At 50.4% G+C, this 24022-nt stretch overlaps 1 protein-coding gene across 8 annotated transcripts in view; it reads right to left on the bottom strand.

Annotated features, from left to right (window-relative positions):
* The window catches only part of Otof (otoferlin), an 89117-nt gene that overhangs the window by 34241 nt on the left and 30854 nt on the right, over nt 1–24022 (bottom strand). For 4 of the 8 annotated variants that reach the window (XM_005400431.2, XM_005400433.2, XM_005400430.2 and 1 more), the window contains exons 3-9: nt 23394–23482; nt 18650–18749; nt 16418–16599; nt 11831–11875; nt 5078–5151; nt 3607–3733; nt 3061–3115 (exon numbers count right to left, since the gene is read on the bottom strand). In XM_005400431.2, the coding sequence (XP_005400488.1) occupies nt 3061–3115; nt 3607–3733; nt 5078–5151; nt 11831–11875; nt 16418–16599; nt 18650–18749; nt 23394–23482 (672 nt within the window). Of the gene's footprint in view, nt 1–3060; nt 3116–3606; nt 3734–5077; nt 5152–5891; nt 5915–11830; nt 11876–16417; nt 16600–18649; nt 18750–23393; nt 23483–24022 lie in introns of those variants that run through there. The other 4 variants (XM_013522673.1, XM_013522675.1, XM_013522672.1 and 1 more) reach the window with 2 other exon arrangements.

Below are 24022 nucleotides of genomic sequence, written 5' to 3' on the forward strand. Positions count from 1 at the left end.
TGCCATGGCAGATGGAGGGGAGGAGGCACTATGAAGGCAGGGAGAATAGGAGGGAGTGGGTGCAATAAGGCTGGGGCCTCAGCTGGTGGCCGGGGGTGAAATGGAGGTGAAAACTGAATGTCTGGAGGTGACAACGTGTTAAGTCTTGGTGCCAGGAAGAAAGGGCGGGGAAGGAATACAAGACTCCATAACCCACCATAAACATCCCTACCAGGTGCTGAGCAATACTCATTGGCGGGAAACTGATAGTCACAGAGAGGTGACTGTGGCTTGTCACCTCTGAGATGCCAAAACTCAGGAAAAGGCTTCCTGTGTCATGTCCGTTCTAAATATCCAAGGGCTAGGCAATGCTGCGGTCACCACCTCCAGGCCTCCCTTCCAATGGTTTCCAACCTCAGAATGGTTTTGAGCCCTGGGAACCTTTCTTGGATCTGAGTTCTGCCAAGTCCTCATCTCCTCTCACCAGCTGCCTGTGCTTTCTGAGGTCTTTCTAATTCACCCAGGCTAAGTTCTCAAGTGAGTGAAGTCTCTTCTGGTTTTGTTGCTTTGTATGTTATATTTATAGGAAGTAAAAGTTATTTCACATTTACTTTCTCATAGCACCCAATCCAATACCCCATCTCTGTCTCTGTCTTGTCTCCATCTCTGTCTCTGTCTCCCTCTCCTTCCCTCCTTCTCTCTCTTTCTCTCTCTCCACACACACATACACACACACACACACACACACACACACGTGCACGTGCACGTGCAGCTGAGTCATGAATGCACCACCTGTCAGGAGATGCTGTGCTGCCAGATTAAATGCAACAATTGTTTGTTCAAGTCAGGGTTTAAAAAATCTTTAGAGGGAAAACATCTGGCCTAGTTAATGAGAAGTGTCTAGCAGGAAACAGTTTGAAAAGCACAGTAAGTAGTGAGCTAAAGTGACCCAAGGACCACAAGGGAGCACCTGTCCAAGGCTTAACTACAGAGAAACAGTCCCGCAGACTGCTGGGGTTGGAGTCCTGGGTTGGAACCTTGGTTCTAGCCCTGACTCTGTGACAGGTGCAGGGTCTTTATCTTCCATGACTTCTATCAGTTGTACTAACAAATGGAAACACATATATAGCTCTTAGCACAGTGCTTGACTTTTAATAAACTTTCAAAAACTACATCATATTAACAATAAGAACTCTCTTTTTGATGTGCCTTTACTGGGCAGTCCAGTGACACTGTATCTGAGTTGGATTCTTTGTTCTTTGGAATTTTTCTGTTCTCTGCTCACAAATCCCCTGGAAAAAACCTCAGAAGCCTTGGGACACTGTGTTTGTGTTTCGGCAGAGAGTGAGGGGAAGGTGACATTCCCAAACCTCCAAGGAGCCCAAAGGCTTGAGGCTGTCTGAAACCACAGGGGTGGGTCCATTTGACATTGTTGGAGCTGTTTCTCAAGCACCTGGGAAACTAGTGCTGAGCAGAGAAACAGGCTTTAGCCAGGATTAAGGGACACAAGGTGAATCCCTGGGGAAACATGATCAGAGGTACCTTCCTGTTATAGTTTGTGCCTGGATGTCCATCCAAAGCCTCATGCAGTCATGGGGCAGGCTTCTAAAGGTTATAATTGATTCGTGGTCCAATGTGTGGATTATGGATGTGAGTGCTACACCACCCTGGGGCAGATAATTTGCATACAATGTAAGGGAGGGAAAGAGGCTGCTTGTAGCAGCTCCTCCCTTTTGCTCTTGTTGCTTTTGCTGTGTTCCTATGGCCATGAACTGTTGCCCTCTGTCATGTGCCACTCTGCCTTGGAACCAGCCAAGCTTGGACTGAAACCTCCACAAACTATAAACTAAATAAACCTTTTCCATCTTTAATTTTGGGCATAGGGTATTTTGTTTCAGCAATGAGAGAAAAGTAACTAAGACACTTCCACACAGAAAGGCACCACTGAGTCCCTTCTATCAACACCTGGGGGAGGTGAGGTAGGATTGTCCATAGAGAAGCAGCAGTGTGCGCAGGTTCCAGGAAATGGCATCAGGAATAAAGCTCTCCTTCTAGGAGAGGGACTCAGTCTTATTTCCTGGGGCCTGGTGCTAGTACCCAGACAGGATGTTCCCAGGGCAGGAAATGTCACCCTGCAGGGTAACAGCCAGGAGAGGATTTTCTGAAGGTTCAGTGCCCCCTGACCAGCCACCATACTCAATGCCAGGAACACCCAGCAGACTTTTGATACGCAGCAGGGTCTTGCTAGTCCCCAGGGGTAGGTCTGGGGCAATGGGGCTCTTTAGGCTGGTCCTGAGAGATGCTCCTCTCCCACTGCTTCCACTATAAATAAGCCCTAGGTGCGTCTGGCTTGTACACTAGTGTATTGTGATCTGTGTTGGTATAACTCTGTTTCTCAGGCTCTGGTCAACTCTGAGAGAACAACCAAGATTGAGGGTTTGGCCCTGTAAAGCTGAGGCCAGCGTGGCCCTGTCCCTGCAGCTACCAGCATGTTCATCACTTGTCCAGCCCACAATGTGGCCACCTTCACAAAGTAATAGCTATAAGTCCCTTTCTGTTTCACCTCTTTTATCCCCAGTTTGGAAATATACCAATAAATAAATTGTATTAATCTCAGAAAATACAGACAAGCAAGAAGAAGAAACAATTACCTACACTCTCACTATTTGAGATAACAGGATTGATATTAATTCCAGCATTAGAATAATGTAGAGCAACAATTAAAATAAATCACTTTCTTCAAAAGGCTCCTATTTTAACTACTTGAATACTCTGTGTGTGTGTGTGTGTGTGTGTGTGTGTGTGTGTGTGTGTGTATCTGTGTATCTCTCTCCTTGTTCTTTATATGGTTTCTCCAGGCCTCTCTTCCTTTATGATGTTTAGTTCTGCACATAAAATCTTGAAAGGGCTTTATCAGGAGAAGCAGAATTTGCAAGTTTCTCTTTGGTTTTTGTACCTCTCTACTTTGATACATCTAGGGACAAACTTACTTTGAAAATTTATATTCAGCTGTGGAGCCTATAATGCACATCTGGCTTGAGTCCCCTCACTATAGTACAAGGTCTCCAAGTGTCCACCTACCTGGTAATCCATGGGCCGCCCGGCACTTGGTTCCATCTTAATGTCTGGCTTGGATCTGAGAAAGAGAATGTACAATCAGGCTTGGTGGAAGGGGCCTGCTTGCAGGGAGGAGGGCAGTGACTGGACCTTGCAGTAGGGTGAAGGGACAACAACCAAGATTGAGAGTTTGGCCCTCCAAAGCTGAGGCCAGTAGGGCCCTGTTCTTGCAGACACTCAGGCAGTACCAAACAGGAGAGGGGATAATTGTTCTCAGAAAAGAAATTTCAGGGGGACAGACATTGAGTGAACATGTTCCAGTGTAGGCCAGGCAGCTCTGTGCTTCCTCTCCACCTAGAGGTGTTCAATGACCTGGGAACAGCCCACAGCCACTGTGCTGCCTCTGCAGCTTGACAGGTGAGAGGCACATCCAGGAAAGGAAGACAGGGTCAGGGCCTGGAAGAAGCTGTCCATGGGCCTGAGTCTTCTCCACCCAAATTCCAGACCTAGCAAACCGGTCTTATTTGACAGGGGGAAGCACTAGGGGCCCTGGGGCTCCTGCCCACTCACCGCTTGTTGGAGACATTGGTGGTAAGAGCTGTGACAGAGGCGAGGGACACCGAGTCGGGGTCCAGCCCATCCCCCAGCCGAATAGCCAGGTGGTCAAGATCCTCCATCTCCAGCACCGCTGGCTCATCTGGAGGAGAAAAAGGACTGGTTAGATGGTGGATGTTCAGAGGGACAGTAACATTGTTTCCTCTTTAAATTGGAATCTCAAAAATTGAGAGTCAAATTCAAGGTGTATTTGCTAGCATTTGCCTAGGATGTTATACCCTGTACATTTGCAGTGTTTCTGTCCAATCTTGGTTTTTTTATTTTAGTTGATATTATATGTCTGGCCCCCTTTTTAAAAAATTTTAGTTGAATATACCTCTTTTATGGAACACTACTTACAAAAGCGCTGAATATCCTCTGCAGAAGAAGGTAGGAATAAACAATCCACACTTACATCTCTCTAATAATAATAGGTACTTTTAACTGAGTGGTTAAAATGCCAGGCACAATGCCAGTCACTTCACACACACACATCTCTTTAGAGGTCAGACCTGTCAAGATAAGCACTATTCTTGTGTCGTGGATAGAGAAACCGAGGCTGAAGAAGTCATTTATCTATGTAAAATAGCCTGTAGAATTCAGGAGCTAACCCTGGATTAGTGTGTATTAATCCAATGAGATGAAGAGAAGACAGCTCTGAAAAGCCAACCAAAGAAGATGGATGCGCTGTACTCTTGATCCAAGGAGAAGGGCACACTGGAGTTGGCATGGGCAAGAGTACAGTGGGCCACTCAGGGGATGCTGGGAAGGCAGCCTGGAGCCCCTGGTGGGCACGTGATGGCCGATGGCCTGCACAAGTCTCCTTACCTCCCCATCACTCACCGCATCTCCTGCAGTCCTCTCTGCCTCTTTTTAAATAGCTGTCAAGGCCCTGCCCCAGCCCTCTACTCCCTGGGGTCCCTTCAGCCTCCCAGGCCGAGCTGAGCCTCTCTGCCCTAGAGGCCGGGCTGCAGCCTGGTGAGAGGGCACCAGCAAAGGCACAGCCATGAGCTCTTCCACTGAGCAAGTGCTCTTGAGATTCTGGTTTTGCCCAGAAAGGAATCTGCTAAAGGTTTCTTGCCATTTGCTCCTCTAAATTAAAAATAAAGTGTTTCTGTGTAAAGAATGAAGGGAGGCTAGGGAGCAATGAAGGCAGAAGGAGCCTTTGTAGACAAGCCCATTTGAAAAGGGCTGCTTACTCATTTTCAAACCAGCAGAACTACTGCCCACCCTGGCCCCAGGGATGGGGCTCCCGACCCGGCTACTGTCTGCTCCGGGCCTGGCTCTTAGACCAGCCAATGGAAGGCTAGGCCCCGCCCAGGGCACTCTGGCTATCCAATCCCAGGAGGACTCCTTCGGGGTGTGTCCGGGAAGCCGGGTTTGACGCGATCAAGTGCAAAGTGGTGTCTGCCAGCGCCCCGGCCACGCGTAGGGCTGTGTGTCCTACCTTGCCTTTGGGGCTCCTCCTTGTGGGTCCGGCTCTTGCCGAGCTTCATAGCAGAGAACACGCTCCTCCCGGCTCTGCGAGAGGGGCCGGCAGAATGAGGTGGAGGCAGACGGACGCCCGGCGGACAGCACAAGCACACAAGAGCAAACACAAAACACAAGACACACAGAAAAAGGGAGATGGATGCCCTCACCCACTAGTCCCAGAACACATTAGGAGTCTGACTTCCCAAGCTGGGAGCCGAGGGAAAAGAGGCAAAGGAAACCCCACCGCTTCCTTCTTTCACCCCCTTGTACTCCTGGGAATGTATGAGGGGCCCCGCGAACCAGAAGCTGGCCTGGAGCTGAAAGGAAGCATTACCTGTAGCACCTTGGGGTCTTGGCCTATTAAACTGACCTTAACCCCCTCGGTGCAGTCTTCTCGGAGCCCGGAGCTCCGCAAGGGCACCAAGCTCAATCCCCGCCCTGAACCCCATCTGAGCTGGTTGGAAAGAAAGCCAGTGGACCAGAGAGGGAGCATCAGGACAGAGGCGGGCAGGGCTGACTCGGACTCAGAGGGGCAGAGGCTCAGGAGGTGGGAGATGGAGAAGCTATTCAGTGCTCAGATAGCGCGGGAGTAAAAACCTGCCTGGCCTTTCTCAAGCCTCTCTGCGCCCTGGGATTCTTCTCGGCCCCCAGTGAAAAGGAGGAGATGGGCCCTTTCTTATCTGTCTCTGGCTCTGGCTTTTGTTCCTCCTGCCTGTCCCCTGCCACCACTGCAAAAGCCCACTTTCCCCCAGCCCCCAGGAACTCATGGCAGACTCCATAGTTCCTACCTCTTCCTCTGGCTTGGTGTGGCCTTGTGTCCCAGATGAAGGGCTTTGCAGTCAGGGGGCTGAGGGAAGGGGGCAGGGGTCCTCACTGCCCTTCAGTGATGTCCCTGCAGCTGAGCCTGAGGTCCCTGGAGCCGGAAGGGACTAGGAGTAGGATTGATGGGGGTAGGGTGCAGTATTCCATTACCCCATCCATATTGCATGAGCGGGATACCTGACTCTCTTCACTTCCCATTCTCCTCCTCCTGGCTGTGGCTGCCATCCCATAGGCACAGGGCATGGCAGACACAGCTCGCCCTCCAGCAGGCTTACAGCACTTATCTTTGGGTCTGTATCTCCGAGGCCTGACCATGGTTTCTAAGACACTTAGACCCCTGTTCTTCTTGCCGTGTAATGTGAAGGTGGAGAAAACCCTCCTGTCCTTGCAGAGATGGCCTACGAACTTTTAAAGCCCTTAGACGAGGTTTGAGGAGATAATTTCATCCCCTGAACCAGGCCTTCTCCTAAATCTAGGACTTGATATTCAGATACATGGAAAGCCATGTCCATATGCCAGTGAGGAGCAGTCAGGAACAGCCCTTCATGTGGTACCAGCTGACTGGCATGTTCATGAATTTCTAAAGAAGGATGGAAGGAGACTGGGTGACACTGAGGTGTCTGCCCTCTCCAGTATCCTGTCTGGGATGTAACGATGGAAAGGAAGGGAAAGAAGGGGGCTCTGCAAAAGGATCATTTATAAAATAAAGGGAGATGAATTATACCCATAAAATGGTCCAAAAGAGATTATATACCTTTCTCAAGCAACTACTGTGGGTGAATGGCTGTTCCAGCTGTTTGCTCATTTCCTCTTCCTAGGAGTCCTATGAGGGACATATGCTTCATCTCATTCAACCAAGGAAAAAATTGAGACTCGGAGGGGAGTAAGTAATTTCCGTGTCCCATGATAAGTAGTAGAATTGGGATTGAAGCATAAAGCTCCTGTCTCCTAGGCCAGCAGTATTTCCACTCTGTGCTGGCTCTGTGGCCCCAGTGCTGTGGGCATGACCCCCATTCTGCCCATTGAGAACTTTGGCAAAAGGCTGCAGGGGCTGCACTTGTGGGTACAGCTATGCTCTGCACGCCAGCACATTTGCAGATTGGGACATCACCTGTGATAAGTCACACATAGAAGGGGCTCATTGAAAAAATAACCCAGGCATCAACACATTTGGGGAGAGACTGCTATAAATGTTAAACCGCTGATGATGTGAGATTGAGTGCTTACTGAGCCACTGGAAACAATCACATGATGGTAGGATAGGGGCCATCCTGCCCTTCTTATTCTTGGTTCTTTCCCACCTGATAGCTTTAGGAGCAGGTGCCAGCTGGCTGTAGGAAGCATGGCCAGTGTGGGCCTTACTCCATCTCTCCCCACTTATCCCTTCTTTTCTCAGGGCTTGGGATTCCCTTCTACCCAGCTTCACTGTTTAAAGACTTCCCTCCTGAATTACCTGGAAGTATCCTGGAGGATCTCAGTGTTTGCCTTTGCACAATTTTTTCTGGGCTGTTCCTGAGACGGGCCACTCCTAGAGTCCCTAGTCCTACTCCACTGGCAACCTACCCTTACATAGCTTGCTCCAGCCACAGAACCACTCACCCCTTCAAGGGAAGTGCTCTGAGAGGGCCAGGTTAAAAGAGGCCCTGCTTGGAGGAACCAGTGACTCAGCATCCTAGGACAAGATCTGGCCCTGCTACCTGAGGCCTATAGCAACTGCCAGGCAGCAGGATGTGGTTGTTTTTTTGATGCTGGTCCTATATACCTACCCACTTGGGTCTTGGGGCATCCTTGGGGTAGTTCTGGCCCTTGAATTTGAAAGTTACTTTATTCCTTAAAACGAATACATTTGGAGGTAAAGATTGAGAGTTTAAAACAAACTACACATACCACACCCTGAAGCAAGTCAATAAGAAACCCTTCCCTTCCAACTCTGCATCATTTACCTATCTGAAGAAGACAGGCTCACTGGTAGTACTCCTGTGTGTCTGTGTGTCCAGGAATATCTCAAAAAGGTGTTCATTTGTTGAAAGCAAATGTGGAAATGTATATAATGAACATAATCTCCAGAACTCTACTACAGGCTCTGTGCCTCTGTTGGTTTCTCCTCGGCTTGTTCTTCAGTGCATCTGCACTGTAGGCAGTAGAGCATGATGTCATCAACATCCCTGCCCTTTGTAATTTTTCTAATCAATGACATTTCAGGTCACGATAGAAAAAGCCCTTCCTGCAGCACCTTTTCCCAGAAAGCAGCGTACTGACTTCCCTTGGCAAAGAGGAAAGGCAATTTTAAAAATAGATGTTAACTTAATCAGGGAATTTTGAAGATAATCCACTTGTATTGAGGCCTAGATTTTTTAAAAAATTTATATAATTTGTTGATTAGATTTATCTTGTAATGAGCCTTTTAAAAAACATTAAAATTCTGCATTTGACCTAGTTGGCATCTACAATTACTGAAGTTAGGTGTGGTAAGGAACAGACACAAAAAACAAGCCAATAATCAACTCTGTGAAACTACAACCAAATAGCTCCTTATTCATGGGTGCATTAGGCTTAAGAAATAAGAATAGAGAGGAGAAGGCCTTTTAGGACCTTCTCAAGATTTAGAATCACATCTGTTTCCTGTGGCTGGGTTCACTACAGTCAGAATGATAAATCCAAATTGGTATTTATTCTCTCCAGAGACAAGCTTTTAAAATGAGCACAGTAGTTGTAAACTCTTCTTTTCATTTGTGGGTCTGATGGTATCTCACCGCCCAGGGCCTCTACCTCACAATTGGCTTTACCTGCAACTGTCCAGCTCATTGGCTCAGTCCTTAGGAAATTGGGATAAACAAACTCTTACCTAATAAACCAACAGAAATTAGTAGTATAATTACCTTAGCTATCTTGTATATATATACATATTGTTTCCTTCCCTTCTTTTCTCTTTTCCCTCATCCCAGTTGTTCTTTCCTTTTGAGCAATTTCTTTCCCTTTCACAATATCTATTGTACCTTTCAGATTTTATTTACTCTTTCAATATTTAATTGTTTGATCAATTTTACATGCCTATGTCTGGTTGTCTGAGTAATCATTTTGAAGATAGCAATATGTAATACAGAAACCATTGTTAATTTCCTATCACCTTGTTTTTTAATTATGTATTGTTTTTATATTGTTTTGTTTATGTCTTTGTTTTGTTATTATGTTTTTGTTTTCTCTTTAAAATAAATAAATTAATTTTAAAAACTCTTGCCTAAGAGAATCAAGATTTGTGATGCTTCTTTGCATTGCTTTAACAACCAGATTTTTAAAACTTGGAGGCATGTTTTCAAGTGGCCATTGACGGGTTTATTTCATTCATTTTCCATTCCCCAAATGTAAGTAATTTCATAATTGCAGCCTTTACAGGCATCTTTGACAGTGTGTTGAATTTCACTGAGTTTAAGGAATAGTTTTCCCAGGAATGAGGACAGATTGACCACCCTGTCAAAACCAGCCTGTTTGTACATGTGTCACCTTTGTACCAGGAGGCTTGGAAAACTCACACATACTTTTCTTGCCCCCAGGAGTGCCAGGAAAACTGGCTGCCACTTCTGCCCAGTGGTCCAACTTTACAGAAAACCCAAGCAAACAGCACTGTGAAAGTATATTTCCCATTTCTCCAAAGCAACCAAAACAACCTGTCCCAGAGTCCCACCTACCATGGGAAGCACACAGATCTTCATGGGTCAAATCTTACATTTTCCCTACCACACCTTATATCTATTCCCATCCATCCCTGAGTGGAGAAATAAACCAACCAGTTTTTATCACCTTTCAGAGGTTGCAAGTTCTTCCCACAGTTTTCTCTTCCGAGGCTGATGAGTCTCAATTAATTTAATCTCTTCTTGGAAATCTCATTTCCCTACTCTTCCAACAGTCCTATTGCTGTACACATTAAAATAATAATCTGTACAAATTTACTTTATGTCATATGGGTTAATGGAAGATGTGGTAGAACTAGGAAACCAGCATGTAATATAGTCCTACTGTATGGTTACCTCTTACTCAGCTGTAGCCACTTGCAAGGATCATGTGTGGATGAGGCCCCAGGTCTGGCTGAGGCCCGTGACTCTGGCCCGGGGCAGCTAGAGAAGTGGACATCAAAAAACGCCTCCCAGCTGGAGGGCCTGGGGCAGACAGGTGGCTTGTGCCTCAGGTATAAGCCTTTGACATCTAATTGCTCAAGGACAGACCCAAATCCTTGACCCTTCTCTCTAAGAGGATGCCCCAGTTCAGCATCATGCCCCTCCCTTCCCCCAGGATTTAACTCCTGGTTCTCTCTCCAGGTCTGCAGATGCTTGACCTGAGGTTTTCAGAGTCCCTTAGAATCTGCAAACTCCTCTGTCCCTCAGGTCTCTGGTGGAGCTCTCCCCCAATTGACCTCAATCACCAAAGCCTTAACACTGTGGTCAGGGTTATTGCTTGCTTATAACAGGTACAGTGGGAACTCATTGTGTTTATGGTAAAGCAATGGATGAGGCTGTGAGTTCCCTGGGATTTTAATATATGTAGAGACCCCAGGCCTGGTGCCAGTCACTTCAGATCCCCTTGCCCCCAATCCTGGGGTTTCCACGCTATCCTCATACAAACTAATGTTTAATGTATTGAGATCATGGTTTTGAGCAAATCTCTTCATACTATAGCAGAAGATGCCCCCACCCATCCAGTATACTTCAGTTTGTTAGTTGCCCAGGTAATAGTTCTGGTTACAGTTCTCCGTACTTTTGTTTCTCAGAAACAGCTGGTCACTATGATACATAGCTGGTCACTACGACACACATGGTATAAACCAATCCCCAGTGCAAGTCATTCTGCCTCTGTACTTCCTGCTTGCTTATCCCATATGAGCCCTAGACCACCAGAGATGAGGGCCTGATATTTTGGGAATGATCCTGATCAGTGCCCGACAACATTAAATAAATCTGCCTCCAAACCCTGGGTGTGGTTTCGGTGTTTCAGCTTGCTGTTGCAGTATCACTGGGGCTCAGTTTCCCTATCTGGAAAACTGAAGTTCACATTCCAGGCTTTTCAGCTCTCATCAGTATGTTTGTCAAATTAATTAACTTTAGAACCTGGTGAAATTCCCCAGACTTCCTGAGTCCATTTGTGAGCTCAGGATGGGAAATCAGATTCCCTGTCTTTTGGCCCCAGATCTGTCCCTATTCTCTGAGATACATATTTGTTATCTGTAAAAAGGGGATTGGCTAGAGGCTCCCTTCAGAATGGCCACCGCTGGCTACCACTGCTCTCGTGACATTCCCTGTAATGCTAGAGTCTCCAAATGACAATGTGATTCTGGGGCAGCAGACCACCTCGTAATAACCTCAAGCCACCAGGCTCAGATGACCAGGTGGCCTGCACCCCCTATTTTGAGTCTCCTCCTCCTCTCCTTTCCCAGAGAGCCCTGGTGCATCCATTCCCCAGGAAGCCTTTTGGGGAATGAAGATTGTGGGGACCGCCAGATGGTCATCTCTTCTCCGCTTTCTAGGTCTTCATGCTCCAACCTTACCCTACAGTCACATAGTGCCCAGAGCTTGTCCCTGGGCCTCTGGACTGTATGTCCAACTACCTGGACTAAGCAGGAGGGGGCATTGGCTTCTTGTGATTGCCATCCTTTGCCTTTAGCCATATCCTCCCTTACAGGGAAGCTTAAGGACCTGACCTGCAGGAGTAGGGAGCTAAACAGGGCAGCAGAGGAAGAGCAAGGGATGAGGATCGTCCCCAAGGACCAAGAGCAGACATCAGGAGGCCCAGCCACCTGCCCCTCCCTGTTCCTCCCCCTCCCGTTCCGGTCCCTCCCCCGGCATGCCCCCCCCTTGCTGGCTGCACCTCTCAGTGGGGCCCACTGCCCTCTGCAGGGAAGGGCAGGCACACCTACTTGTGCTCGCCATCTTTGCCTCCCTTGGTCTTCTCTCTGCCTTTGCTGAGTATGGGGGAGAAATGAGGAGACAAGGGGATGCAAGTGAGAGGATGTGGACCAGAGACACTTGTAGCCGCAGCCCCTGGCCTTGCTGTCCCCCATGTGCCCCAGGGGCCTTCTTGTCCCACAGACCCTCAACCCACAGCCTCTGCTGTCTAGTAAGCCTGGGTGTGCTGGGCCTAGGTTGTCATGCCCCTAGGCTCTGCCTCTGGAGGAAGAGGAAGGGCCTGGGGTATCAGCCAATCTCCAAATCAAGCTACGATCCAGTGATTCTAGAAAGTGGGATGCAGGTTCCCAGGGTGGGCTCCCCTTCTGTGTCCCCCCAAGGTGCATCCACTCCAAGAGGTGGGAAGCTCTTAGACTCTGGGGCCCTCCAGGGAGACAGGCGCTGAGCCTGCTTTGAGGGGGTGAGCGAGTTGGAGTGCTGCTAAGAAGGCAGTCAGCCTCTGAGAAGAAAGGTGGGACAGGCGGCAAGTGAGCTACCACTCCAGGGCTCAGAGCAGGAGAAAAACAGTGCTCCCATCTCTCTTTAGGTGGGCTTCCAGCAGCCCTTCTCAAATGTTCTCTCAATGCCTCCCCAGTGCCATGGCAGTGAAGATGAAGAAAAGAAAGAAAATAAGCATTAGCAAGCTTTTCCCTCTCCTCACGTATTGTCCCAGCATAGACCTTTCCCAGAAACTTTATTCCACACCCTCACGGCTCAGGCCTCAAAGGCCTTGTGACAGCACAGCCCAGGCTCAGCTTTGGCCAGGTAATCTTCATGTTAGGCAAGCAGGCTAGTTTCTAATTCAGCACTGGTCTGGTCTCTGGCTGCCATGATTCACAGAGATCACTGAGCAGGAAACAGCTCGGGGCTGAGGAGGAAGTGATGTCTCAGCAGCCTCTTCTAGGCCAGGCGGCTGGGGTTTCTTCCAATGGAGCAGGGGCTCCGGGGAGCTGTAGGGATCCTAGTCTCAGTAGACTTACTGCCCCAGCCTCTCATTACTCTAAGTGGAGCTGCTTTGCCCTGAGTTGTCATGTAGTTTCTGAGGGAAGGGTTTAATTTTGTTTTATTTTGTTCTGAAAGAACTCTATGCCTGGAAAATCTGAAAATCCCCTCCATAAAGGAATCCGAAGAAGTACATTGTCTGGGAGTGGGCGGGGGTGGGGCAGGAAGGTGGAACTGGGCACTGAATAGCGAACTGTGCTGCTTTCTGTCTTTGCTCTGAGATAGAGAAGTGCCAGACTCCGTCAGTTGGGAGCTTCAGTCCTGCCCTGTCCTCCCACACTCAGGACCCACACAGGCCCATAGTCTCTGACTGTGGAAATTGAGAAAGGAAAAAGCTGTCTGTTTCTATGAGGAATGACTACCCTTTCGATTTCACTACAATTTCAGTTGCTGATGCTACCTAAGCAGCAAATGCAAAGAACAGCAAATGCCCGGTGCTTGGAACCGTAACAGACCGTGCCATGGGTAATCCATCAGGCCCGTGAGCTGGATGTCCTTCTCATCCTATTTTGCAAATGACAATTTAGATGCTCAGGCTGCCCTTGAACACTCGACCAGCAAGCAAGGAAGGCCACAGAGCAGGAGGAGCAACATGGTAGCCTGCTGAGACCTCTAGGGCTTCCAGGGACCTAGGTCCTTCATAGCCCTAGGCTTCACTTGGGCATTCGGCCCTAGGCTGGTGTGAAGAGGCCCCCATCTCAGGCAGAGCGACTGATCTGGAAAGGGGTCTCCCGAGCTTCATTTCACTTCTAGATTCTGACCTGGTCAGCTGACCCTGCCTCTCAAGCTGCCTTAGGAGTCACAGCAGCTCTGGAGCCCAGCCTGGCAAAGGGAGGAAGGGAAGGATTTTCTAGGTCTCTGAGCGTGGAGGGAGCTAAGAAATCAGAGTTAGTGGGGGTGGCAGGGTGTGCTGCACCCTTAAACACGTGCTCACGCACACCTCTCAGAGCTCCTGCCATGCAACATGCCCAGCAGCCCTGCCCAGGTGCAGGAGGGGCTTCCACGGCTTCCACAGGCTCCACTATCTCAACCCACCCCCAAACGAGACCCAGAAGACAGCAGCCTAGCAGACTACATGCACACAGACACCAGAGAGGGCACTGGGCAGCAGGAGATGGGGACCCTGGAGGGCTGGAGAGCCGGGCCAGGTAGAGAAAATGAGAAGAGGAGAGAGTTGCAGAGCACAGGGAGCATGGAAGAAAGCCCTAAGACTCTGTAGTTCAGCTGCCAGGTGAAAGCTGAGGCTCCTGTCTTTGTCCTTTTGAAGATGTGGCTCCTAGAGACACTGTGGTGTGTGCAGCTCCCTGTGGTCCCACAGATGGTGTGTGTGCATGTGAATATGTGCACACACACCAGCATTTGTGTATGTGTGTGTGTGGGGGGTCAGAGCTGAAATTTCTTCTCTTTCCAGAGACTGGGACCAACGTATGTTGGTGACACACAGGGCTTAGAACCCGCATTCCATGCTCACGAGAGCCAAGTGCTCATGAGGTTGGTAATTCACTCCTTCCTACACAGACAATCTTGGGAGGTAGGTGCTGAGGTCTTTGCTCCTACCCAGGGAGGCTGAATCTCCTGCGTGGACAGCATTCAAAGAGCAGCTGCCTACAGGTGTGGTGCTGGAGGAGAGAAGGGGCTTGGTAACATCACTTGGACCAGAAGGCCAGGTACTGCTTGAGGTAGAAACAGTTGGGTGTTTCAGGGTGACACGGAGTCTGAAGCAGGAGGACATGCATGCTGGCTGAGCACCTACCCCATGCCAGGCACCATACACTATCTGGATTCATCCTAGCATTCCCGTGAGCCTATTTTAAGGGTGGGAAGGTGAGGCTGAGCATTCTCTGAGCCTTAGTGACCCCACAGAAGGTGGTCGATTGGTCACTGAGAGCTCCCAGGAGAACTGTTTCCCATGGATGCTACCTGCACGATCCCTCAGGAGGTCATCACCGAGGGTAGCCAGAAAGTCAGCTTGTTGAATTCATTCCTATTTCTCAGCGGTGTGGTTGATGAGGTCCTCTCAGCCACTCAGCTACTGAGTGGCAGAGTCAGGATGGGACCTACTGGAACTCAGTACTCCTGACTCAAACCTGTGCTCCTTTCCTTTCCCCTGCTGGTCTTGCAGCTTCCAGTTGTGTCCTCAGAAAGTCCTTTGTTAGAGCCCAACTGCGGCCTTCCAGCCAACCCTGTGTGGCTCTCTCCTAAGCAGAGTCAGTAGATGGAGACCAGGCCATTGTGCCGGCATCCGCTCATACCTATCTACTCTCTGCTCCTCCCCTGAGCATTTTGAATCTGATTCTGACCCTATGCATTGTCCAGCTGTAAGAAGCCTGCTGTCTCCAGGCCTTGCATGGGCAGCACCTGGCTCTGTGGCTTCAACCTGAATCTCCATAATCCTCTTGGCTCTGTTGACAACAGGGGTCAGGGTTTAATGGCTACGGTTCCCGTTTTACAGCTGAAGGATCTGGGTCAGAGAGGTTCTGTGACTTGCCCAGGGTCAAGGGGTTAGGTGACATGCTAGTAAGAGGCAGAACTGGCACTCAGGCCCGGGGCTCTGCTCAAAGTCTGAGGAGGACCATGCCTGGCCTGAAGTGACAGTCCCAGGGCTTATCCTGCTTGTGTGTATGGTGTCAGGAGGCAGAGTGAGAAATGGTTCAAGTGCAAAGAAGGAAAAGACATTTATTCAATAAAGGCCTATCAGTTCTATTACACTGAGAGGCTGGGTTTTGTTTTGTTTTGTTTTAGCATAGGGACTAAGTAAACCTTACTTGGGAAGGAAAAGGTGGAAGGAGATTAGAAGATGCTTCCAGGGGCAGCAAGGGCCCTGCTTGCACTTACGATCATCCCCTGGTCTTTTATTTAGACTTATCAGTCATCCCCAGTGACTCAGGGACCTATGGACAACATTTCACTAGCCCAGACAAGGCTGTCTCTCTCTGGCCTCCCTGGGAAATGCCATTGCATTTCCATTTTTGTAAAAATGATGCATGTGGAAGGAGCAAGCCTGGACACAGGCTTCCTTCATCTGTACATAGCAAGACATTTGCAGGGCATGAATCCTGGCCACCAAAATGCCCAGATGCATTCTTCTCAACAGAGAAGCTGGATCCCAACTGGAGCCATTGGCTTCACTCTGGTGAGAAGAGGCCTCTCTCTCGGGTCTCTCCACAGGGTGGAGGCCAGGCAGCCTGGGCTTGGCTGGCACTGCTGGGTCTTGGACCAGAGAGGCAAGGAGCTTCTCCTCTGCCCCCTCTCCCGCTCCCTGAGGAGGGCAGGGGGTCCAACCTCTTCCTTTCATGTTACTGATCAACTCCCAGACCTTTGCTTCCTTTCGGGTTGGTGGGAGGCCTGGCATCTCAGCTGGGTCTGAGCCCCCTGCTGCCTCCCTAGTCGGCCCTTGCAGGGAGCAGGTGAGGGGTGTTGCTGAAACACCTCCCACCTCTTGTATGTCTTTGCAGAAGCTCAGCTTTGCACTCTGAGCCCAGCCCGGTGACCAGGCCCCAGAGCTCCTCCCCACATCTCTGAGGGCAGTGGGCAACTGGAGGGCCCCAGCCTGTTACCTCCGGAAGCTCTTCTCGCCTGGTGGCCGGGAGCTGGGGCGGGAGCTGGGGAGCAGCCCATCTGTCTCCTGGCTGTCCTTCTCTTCCTCCTGAAGAGACTCATCCCCCAGGAAGTCTCCATCATCCCAGGAGCCCACCGTGCCATCTGCAGCCTGATACCGAACCTCCACATTCAGACTGGTCTGGAGGGAGAGGGGTCGGAGAGCAGCTGGTGTTTAGGAATGCTTTTACCCCCAACTCATTGGAGGAGATGTAGGTGGGAATTCCTGTCTCAGTCCATTTGGCAGATGAGGAAACCGGGGCTTAGGAAGACTGACACACAGGGACTGCCAGCTCAGTGGGACCTGATGCCAGATCCCATGGCACTTGGCTATGCTCCTTCCTGGTGTCCAAGGTCAGGGCTTGCCCTGGACAGCCGAGCCTGAGGCTGGCAGTGGGCTTTCTGAGTCCTCTGTATACATAATTGAGAGTATCATTCAGTGATGACCAAAGGTTAGGTCATCTCCTTTCCTCAGAACCAGGGTTGCCTACAGGCTTGGTGAGGCAGGGTTGGCATGGCACGAGCTAAGCATGCTATCGAGGATAGGACTGGGCCCTGGACACTGTACAAAGGTGTGGAGTCGCACTTCTTCCCACTCCTCCAACGCCCAGCTTCCCACCTTGGAGAGGAAGGGATCTTGGGCTTTTCCTCTGGAGCAAGTAGAGTGCCAGACCTGGGCCCAGTCTCAGCAACTGACGGGCCTGACTGGGTTCCTGCTCTGTGTCCTTGGGCCACTTATCTCCTTTGAGTGTCAGCCTCCCCCAGTGCTCAGGGACAAATCCTTCCGGATCCTTGCCCAACCCACATGGGTGAAGAAAGCCCTCCCACCTTCTGATGTCTTCCACATAGGTCTGGGGGTGACTTACTTGTGGGCCTGGATAGGCAGCTTGCCTCCAGTGCTTGGACCCCATAATGTGCAGGTCTGGGTTTCCCAGAAGAAGGGAAAGGCACAACTTTCTGAGCCCTCACTATGTAGATGTCGTGCTAAGATGCTTTCACACAAACTCATTTATCTCAACATAGCAAGCTACCCTACCCAGCTCATCAGCCCTTCTGTGACCACTGGCATCTGTCACTTGATCTGTATCCTCCCGCCTGTGGTGACTGAGCTCCCAAGCCCCGAATTCAAGATGCCCTTTGGCTAGCCCTCTGCTCATGGAAGGGAATGGCCTGGCCAAGGCTGAGTTCAGCACCCCCAAATGCTCTCTTTGTTCTTCCAGGAAGCATCTTGAGATGCCGAGACACAGTGTGAACCTGTCTCACGCTGAGCACTCTGAGAGGGCCGCACCCACTGTGACCCTGAGGCTGCAGTTTCTGGCAGGAAGTACACAGGACCCTGGGGAAGGGAGATCATGGTACAGCCCCATTTCACACATGGGTAAACCGATGTCAGAAGGTAATAGCTAACAATATTATTTTATATATTTGCTGAGCACACACTATGCGCTTAACCATTATAAGCACCTTCTGTGTAGGCTCATTTAATCCTCAGAACAATCCTTCGAGGCACACACCATATCTTTCCTCACCGCAGATGATACATAGCTTGCCTAAGTTGCAGAGTTAGGGGGTGACGTAATCAGGATTTATTCTTGAGGCTTCCTCACCACCACGCTTACTGCCCATGTGCATGCAGCCAGGTAGGAGCTTGAGGAGACAGAGAGCAGGGCCTTCCTTTGTGTAGGATGTGCATTAAGGGCTGCACTCTGCGTCATCAGTGCCCAGGCGGGAGCAGGGAGGAGTATGACAAAGGGAGTAGGAAATGAGGTCCTTGTCTTCCCAGAACATCCCACCTTGGGAGCCAAGTCAGATATGGAGCAAGGAGGCCATGCCAGAAGGGGCCGCCGGGGCTCTGCCTGGTCTTTTGGTGATGATTAAAGCCTCCTCAGTGATTTCTGACTTAGGTCCAAATGGAAAGCCTCCTTAGTGGAGAAGAAATGATAATCCTATCCCCGTGGCCTTCCCCAGCACTGTCACTGTAGGAAGGGGCTGGGCTTTCCACTTTGGGACAGAAGACCCTTCTATGCCGCAAGGGCTTCAGCCTGGGCCTTCAGACTAAGTTTCCTCCTCCTGCCTTGCCTTGGTGGCATCTGACCTGGAATGCTTCCCAGACCACTCTGTGTGTGGGAGTGAGGTCAGGCCCTAGGAGGTCCTATGATGGGAAAGTCCATGGACTCTCTGGGCACACCCACCTTGATAATAGCATTATTGTCATCGATCAGCGTGTCAGTCACCTCCACGTGGTTCTCCTCCACCACCTTCTGCAGCACCATGCGGAAGCTCCCGATTAACCTGAGAAAGGCAGGGGGCGTGGTGGTTTAGAAGAAGCCAGAGAGTGGAGCAAGCCCACCATGCCAAAGGCTGTGACTCGTAGGGAAGAGATGGGTGGACAGCCCCTACGTTGATGCTGGAGATGGTAGCCCACATACTGGGGCTGGAGAGCAGGAGCTGGCCGGGACAACATTCCTCAAGGCTGCATTATCTTCTACAGTGTGTATGGTTGTATTCATGAGGCTATTTCCCCAGGAGAGCTCTTGGGGGCGCTAGCACCCTGGGGTGATGTCTTCAGGCAGCATGCTGTGTCTGCCTCCCAACAGAAGTCCTGGGACACTGGCTTGACCGGGACTAGGCAGAGCAGGGGCTGGAGATGAGCCCTTCGGACTTTCCTTGCGATGGGGTCAGCAAAGCTTAGTCCTCTGGGAAGGACCCTGCTCCTCTGGACTCTGCAGCCCCATCTGACAATGAGCTCTCCAGGGCCCCAGGAGCTTTTATGACTTAGAACTGGTCTAACGTCAATACAGAACTGGCTCCTGACCATGTATAGGTACTCCATGATGAATATATTCATTTTGTGTTGCAAACATGTATTCATTAAAAGATTTTGAAAATATAAGAAAAAATTAAAAAGAAATCCTGCCGTTTATGTGAAGAGGAGGTGGGGGAGCAGCCACACTGGATGAATCTGAAATGCTTCCCTTGGAGCTCAGGACTCTGCGCTGCCTCCTCATGTTCCCAAGGGTAGACTGCTCCCCACCCCACTACTCGAAAGCTTAGCTGGGCTTTTGGGTTCCCCTCAGACAGCCTTGCGGAAGCTCCCCTGTCCTATCCTGGTCTTTCTGCTAGGGAAAGGCCAGGGGGAGTAGTGCTGCTCCCAGTCTCAATTTCGTCTTTATAAAGCTAGGGGTGGGAGGGCTGGGGAGGGCTCTTAACCCTGCAGGCCCCCAGACAGCAGGGGATGGCACGAAAGGATGCTTGGCCTGAGCAGAAACACGGGAGGGCTTGTCACACAAAGGGACACCTTCTCCCCGGCTCATGGATGTGCAGGCCAATGTTTAACACTGGACCTGTAATTTTTGCTGATTTCCATGGTGGGATTACTCCCTGCACGGCCAAGGTCAGGCTTCTCAGGTAGAGTCCCTAAGCTCAGTGGTGCGGAGAATGCTGCTTATGGGTGAGTTTGAGAATCTTTGTCCTTCTTTGACCCTTTGCCTACTGATTCTTCAGGTCCCTGTCATTCCACTAGCATCTGCTGAGCACCGGAACTCAGGTTCTGATCCCTATCCTTAGATGCCAAAGAACAGTCAAAGAAGGTCCCCGGAATCAGCAGAGGTGTTGCAATGTGACAAGACACCCCTAGGGGGCAAGAGGGAGCTATTCCCCGCATTGGCTCGGGGAAGTCTCTGGTCTCTTCCCGGTTTCCCTTGCCTGAGAGTCTCAGTCCTTACACTTGGAGGGGCCTGTGAGGTCAGCATGTTCAACACCAGCCCCTGAAACAGCCTCCCGGCCCAGCCTTCAGGCCTCTGCTAGACACACCGTCATACGGACGGGCACCTCATTACTCCATGTGCCCCCGCTGCTGGTCCCCTCTTGCTGCTTTCCTCACACAGTGAGAGGAAGTGGCCTCCTGGCAGATCTTCTGCTCCTCACACCTTGGTCCAAGCCCTGTGCACACGAGCACTGCATGACCATCTCTGAAGGCAGGCAGTGTAGACAGTAGAAAGAACCGGGCTCTGGAGTCAGATAGATGTGGATTCATCCAGCAGATTCTAAGGGGACTCCACCTTACCACTGTGATTGCTGTTCATGCTTCCACCTCTCTGAGCTTTTTTCCTTTTCCTAAAGGGGGAGCTGCCACCTTTTTCACTCAGTAGTGGTGCAGAGACTGGCAAAGGTTCTCCTGCTGTGAACTCCTGGCTCCCCAGTAGTGCACAGGGCTTGAGGTTGGTCTGGACGGTGCAGGCAGATCCCAGCTGCAATGCCCCCAGCTCCTAGATCTGCATAACCTCAGAGAGCCAGGGCTGTCCATGGCCTGGACAGGAGGCTTGAACTCACACCTCCAAGAGGTGGTCTGGGACTTTGAACTCCTAAGACCCTCCCCCTCCCCAATAAACTACTAGGGGCTGGGGATTTAGCTCAGGGGCACAGTACCTGCCTGGCAAGTGCAAGCTCATGAGTTCGATTCCTGGTACAGGAAAAAACAAAAAACAAAAAACTACTAAATAACATTCTTTGAAATGGGACAATTGATATTATCTCAGCCTTACTTAAAGTATAAAGAAAAGCATTTTTATAAAACTTTGCTCTTTTTTCAAGGACTGTTAGGGATCATCTAAGCAAAAACAGGTACTTGCTATGAAAACAGCTTTGAAGCAAAGGCCCTCATGCTACTTCCAGCCAGCAGGCTGCCCCCAGCCCCTCCGCTCTGGAAAGTCTCTGGGGAAGGAGCCAAGCAGGATGGAGAGGGGCGACTCTTGACTTGGGCCTCTGTGGCCACCCCACAGGACTCTGTCTGCCCCAGCTGCCCTTTTTGTAGCCCGGCTGCAAACACAGCAGGTCTTGTTCCAATGGTGGGTCAGCATGGAGGGGCAGGTGCTGGAGGACAGGTGGGTTCATATACCCCTTGCAATGATGGGTTATTTCTCTGGAAATGAGGCTATTCTTTGGGTGACAGGGAACATTGGCTTAGGTGTTAGGAGGTATGGGTGGAAGACCTGGCTCTGAACCAGGAAAAGGACCTTCCTGGGCCTCAGTTTTCCCCAGATGCTGGGTGAAAGCAGTGGGAGCTAACCCTGTCCTTTGACAACTTTCCTAATGTGGCCATTCAGGTCACCCATCGTAAAGAGGACACTCCTCACTGGAGGCCTCTGCAGAAGGGCCGGGCAGCCTGGGTAGGGTTAGGATTCTCAGGTAATTAGCCCTTGGAGGAGGCCTGGGGTGCAGATGGGCCCACAGACTGACCACAATAGAGCGGCAACTGGGCACCAGAATCCTGTCAATAATTCATTGCATTCCCCTGGGAGCTGGTGTCAAATGCCCCAGGGTTGGCCAGGCCTCTACTGTGCCTCCGGTTCCTGAATTATTTAGGTCCCTGGCATCTTTAGAGCCAGGGCCAGGCTTTTGCCCCTTAAGGTCCAGGACAGGCAGAGAAAGATGCACAAGATCCTCCAAGCCCCTCATCTCACCCTCATGGGAAGCCCAATATTCCTGGAAAGAAGCCCTGGTTCCAGGCGAGGCTGAACAGACAGGGGACTCCTCGACCCTGACTGGGATGTTCCCTGCATGGAAAAGGAAAGCCCCCTGCACCCTAAATATCTTTCCTGTGGCCCTGCCAGCAGATCTGAAGTACCCACACCCCAAACTCAGTAGAACTCTTGAGGGCGCTCAAGAAATCCTGCAGAATCAAACACTCCTAGCAGCCCATGAACTGCAACCCTTCCTGACCCAGAAATCCCTTCTACAACAAACTCCACTCTGACTCATCCCTCCCACTGGCAGGGAGCTCACTACCTCCTGAGGCACTGCATAGTTAGAGAGCTCTGTTTTCTAGCAAAGCAGCCTGGTCCTCATGGCACATGCTTTTCTTTCCTCTTCCCATGGCAGAAAACCTTCTTGGGAACAGGGACTGGGCCCTATCCCTCACTGAAGTACCTGTAGTGATGAGCACAGTGTCTTATCTGGCAGAGAATATTTGTTCAGTAGATGCCTGATGAGTGGCTGGAAGAGTGGATGGATGGGTGGGTGGGTGGATGGATGAGTGGATGGGTAGGTGGATGAGTAGGTGGATGGGTAGGTAGGTAGGTGGATGGGTAGGTGGGTAGGTGGGTGGATGGATGGATGAGTGAATGGATGGATGTGTAGATGGATGGGGGAGTAAATGAATGGATGGATGGATGAATGGATGGACAAATGGATGAATGAATGAGCTAATACCTCCATGCCCCCTTGGACACACTGCAGTTCAGCCTTGACTTCCTCCAGCTTTCCTAAGAGAAATTAATTTTTAACCCAAGATGAGACTTTACATTTCTTAAATTTAGCTATTATCCTAGATTATTGATATCCTTCTGGATCCTGTTTGTTGCTGAGAGAGCAGGATGGAAAGTACTTTGAACGTCTGTAGTGATAACACTGATGAGTGTACTTCATTCACAAATGAAAAGCCTCACGAAGGCAGGCACCTCTCTCTCCTGCCAGACACCCAGTAAGCACTTAGTAAACATTTGTTGAATGAATAATGAATCTGTCTCATCCAATTCTCACAGTTGCTGTTACAGACAAATACTTATCTTTTTCTCACATGAGTATATTGAACCCATTAATGGTCTGTGAGAGGGTGCAGTCAGCCATCCCACCCTCAGCTTCTTGGATGGGTTACTGTCCCCAGCATGGTTTAGAGAGGAGCTTAAAGAAAGGGACAGGAAACTTTGATGGGTCTGGGGACAAAGGGGGGATGGGAGGGTGGAGCACCCTTATCTAGCAAGAGTGGGGAGGGCCAGGGTGCTGTGATGACACCATGACAGAGAAGAATGGGGAGTGAAGACCAGCCCGAGTCCTCTTTGGTTTCAGCGTTTCATCCAGGAAAGACTGGGGTACATGTCCCTGTTTCAAGGCCCAAAGAGAGGGTAGCCCAAGGAGTAGGGTCCATGCCACACTTACTTGTTGCTGAAGACTTTGCTGTAGTTGAAAATCTGGATCTCCAGCATCTCATTTCTGTCAATGTTGCTGGCCACTGGCCACCGGAATGTCTAAGGAAAGAGGGATAGTTGTGATCTCGGGTAAAACAGCAGTTAGGGGGTACAGGGAATGGAGTAGTTCTTCACATGGGCCCAGGGCTCCCAGGGGCAAAGTATGCACACCTGGACTCCCGGTTCTGATGGCCACCTTGTAGAGAGAGTACTGCTGTTCAGCCTTGCTCACAGATGGCACCCAGAGAGCTTTGGGGAGCTGCCAGGCTCGTATGGCGAGTGGGAAAACCAGACCTAACCGGGACCTCTGACTCCCAAATGCAACGCTCCTCTGTTGTTCCCAGTGTCTGTCCTCCTTTCTGGAACAACTAAGACAGCAGAAGGGACAGTAGAACCAGCTCATAGAGATTAGCTATCTGCAAGGCAGCCAGCCACATGCGAACTCCCAGAGGCACAGCCTGGCACTGGACTGCAGATCTGTTCCCAAGCCCCTCAGGAGACCCACCAGACACTTCAGGGCAAGAGCCGGGCACACACCTGTGGAATGTGGCACAAATGTGCCTTGTGCTCTGTGGGCCAAGGGGGGTCAAGCCTGAGGAC

This window comes from Chinchilla lanigera, unplaced genomic scaffold (genome assembly GCF_000276665.1).
Source record: "Chinchilla lanigera isolate Chin_1 unplaced genomic scaffold, ChiLan1.0 scaffold00068, whole genome shotgun sequence".
NCBI lineage: Eukaryota > Metazoa > Chordata > Mammalia > Rodentia > Chinchillidae > Chinchilla > Chinchilla lanigera.